Below are 1,993 nucleotides of genomic sequence, written 5' to 3'. Positions count from 1 at the left end.
AATAATCAAAATTAAACGAAATAAACATTTGAAATATATGAGTTTGTATGTAATGTATGAATATAATATACAAGTTTCACTTTTTAAATGGAATTACTGAAATCAATCTACTTTTTCATGATATTCTAATTTTATGACCAGCACCTGTATTCTAATAGTTTATTATTAATGATGAAGATAGAAAATGTCATTGTTGTGTCTGTTTAACTTCAAATTAAAAACATCTGTGCTGTTTTTTTAATTTCAGGATTTAAATGGACAAATGGTAAGTAATTCAAATATTTATCTTTCTGTTTTGTATTAAAGTTGCTTGTGATTTTTAAATAAAAAGTTTTTGTAATTAAACTGAACAATTCTGTAATACCACTTATCTTAAAATGTAATTTCTCCTTTTCACACGAAATGTCTTGTTTTGAAGCTTCTGACACCTCATCCTCTTCTCCTGAAGACCCAGAACCTCAGAAAGTGAGTACACCTTTATAAAACTGTTTTTCACACTGTTGTTGTTTCAGTTTTATTTAAATATGATTTTTCCCTTTGACTTTCTTGTTCATTAATCTGTCTTGAAAATGTTTTGTAAACCTAAGAATCTGCTGTTTGGAATAAACAAAAGTTGAATTTCTTGAACTTTCTCAACAGGAAATCAGTGAAAAGCAGAAGATGATGGATACCAACAGCTGAACACACAAACAAAATAATCCATCTGTGGCACATAAAAATTTGATTGTTTATTGCCGGATTCCCTTCCTGATACAACCTGCTTAAATGTTTGGATCTCATGGTTATATGAGCTGGAAGCTGGGTAATCAAACAGCTGGTGACGGACGTGTCTGATCTTTATTTTTACATCATAAATGAGTTTCATATGATGTGCTTTTAACAGGATGCTGTGAACAGGAAAGATAACTTCATCAGCTTCTGACTGACACTAATCTGTCCTTCACTGATAGGAGAGATGCTCTTCCTCTTCCTCATCCCCTCTGCCTCTTCTTACCTCAGTGTTTTCCAAAACATACGTTCTTTTAGCTTTGTCTGGTTTATCTGTTATTGTTGTTGAAGTCCAGCAGCGATAACTTCAGTTTAAAAACTGTAACTTGAAGCGATAAGTTGAGCTACAGAAATCACTGACAGACGCCTGTTTTTACATCCTGCTTGAACTCGTTCCCAGCTGAGAACTCCAGTCCATCCAGATGTTTCTCTTTAACCTCCTGTGATCTTGGACGAGACGCTGACCCACTAACCACCGGAGGACTCCTGGGTCCAGTTCTGTCTCCTGTCCACGTGTCCAGCTGGGGACTGATCCACCCCTGATGTCCCTCAGACAGAGAAAGTAGCAGCTGTGATCCAAAAAGGCTTTAAGTTCTGGTGACAAAAATAAAACCAATGCTTGGTCTGAATATTTACCTACAAGATGATAAGAACAATTCTTATTTCCTGATCTGATCCTTCCTTAAACTAATCCTAACACCTGAGCCAGACTTACTAACACTCTTCAGATTAAAAACCTGAAGAGAAAATCTAAGTCAAAATGGTCCTAAATGTAATAAACCTAAACTTAAAACCTTACATTTCAAAGATCTTGTTCAAAAGATTCTCATATTTTAGATAATTCACAATCAGAAATACAACAGTATTGGTAATGTTATATTTATGGTATTTATCATTTTGAGCTGATTTGTGTTATTTGGATGTTTGAACAACCTGCAGAGCTGAAACAACTCTGAGGTTGGAGCCAAACCAGAGAATTGAACACAGACACTATCTGCAGGGTTTATAAGTGTACATTTATCTTGTTAAATGAAAAACCTGTGTGTGTAAGCGTGTGTGTGTATATATATATATATATATATATATATATATATATATATATATATATATATATATATATAGAGAGAGAGAGAGAGAGAGAGATAGATAATGCTTTGTATTTGAATATATGGAAAACCTATAAGTTGTCCATATATGTAAGAAGTCAGAACTTAACCAGTTTTTT

General features: G+C 33.6%; 1 protein-coding gene across 1 annotated transcript in view; it reads left to right on the top strand.

Moving 5' to 3' along the window:
• Positions 1 to 1,741, top strand: part of LOC108242635 (major histocompatibility complex class I-related gene protein-like) — an 8,355-nt gene extending 6,614 nt beyond the window's left edge. The window contains 3 exon segments of the mRNA XM_037975704.1: positions 248 to 265; positions 419 to 465; positions 640 to 1,741. Coding sequence (XP_037831632.1) covers positions 248 to 265; positions 419 to 465; positions 640 to 681 — 107 coding nt within the window. The 3' untranslated portion in view covers positions 682 to 1,741.
• Positions 1,742 to 1,993: the final 252 nt, after the last annotated feature.

Source organism: Kryptolebias marmoratus, linkage group LG5, assembly GCF_001649575.2.
Source record: "Kryptolebias marmoratus isolate JLee-2015 linkage group LG5, ASM164957v2, whole genome shotgun sequence".
Lineage (NCBI taxonomy): Eukaryota > Metazoa > Chordata > Actinopteri > Cyprinodontiformes > Rivulidae > Kryptolebias > Kryptolebias marmoratus.
The sequence above is the reverse complement of the archived record's forward strand: the minus strand, read 5'-3'. Positions and strand labels throughout refer to the sequence as shown.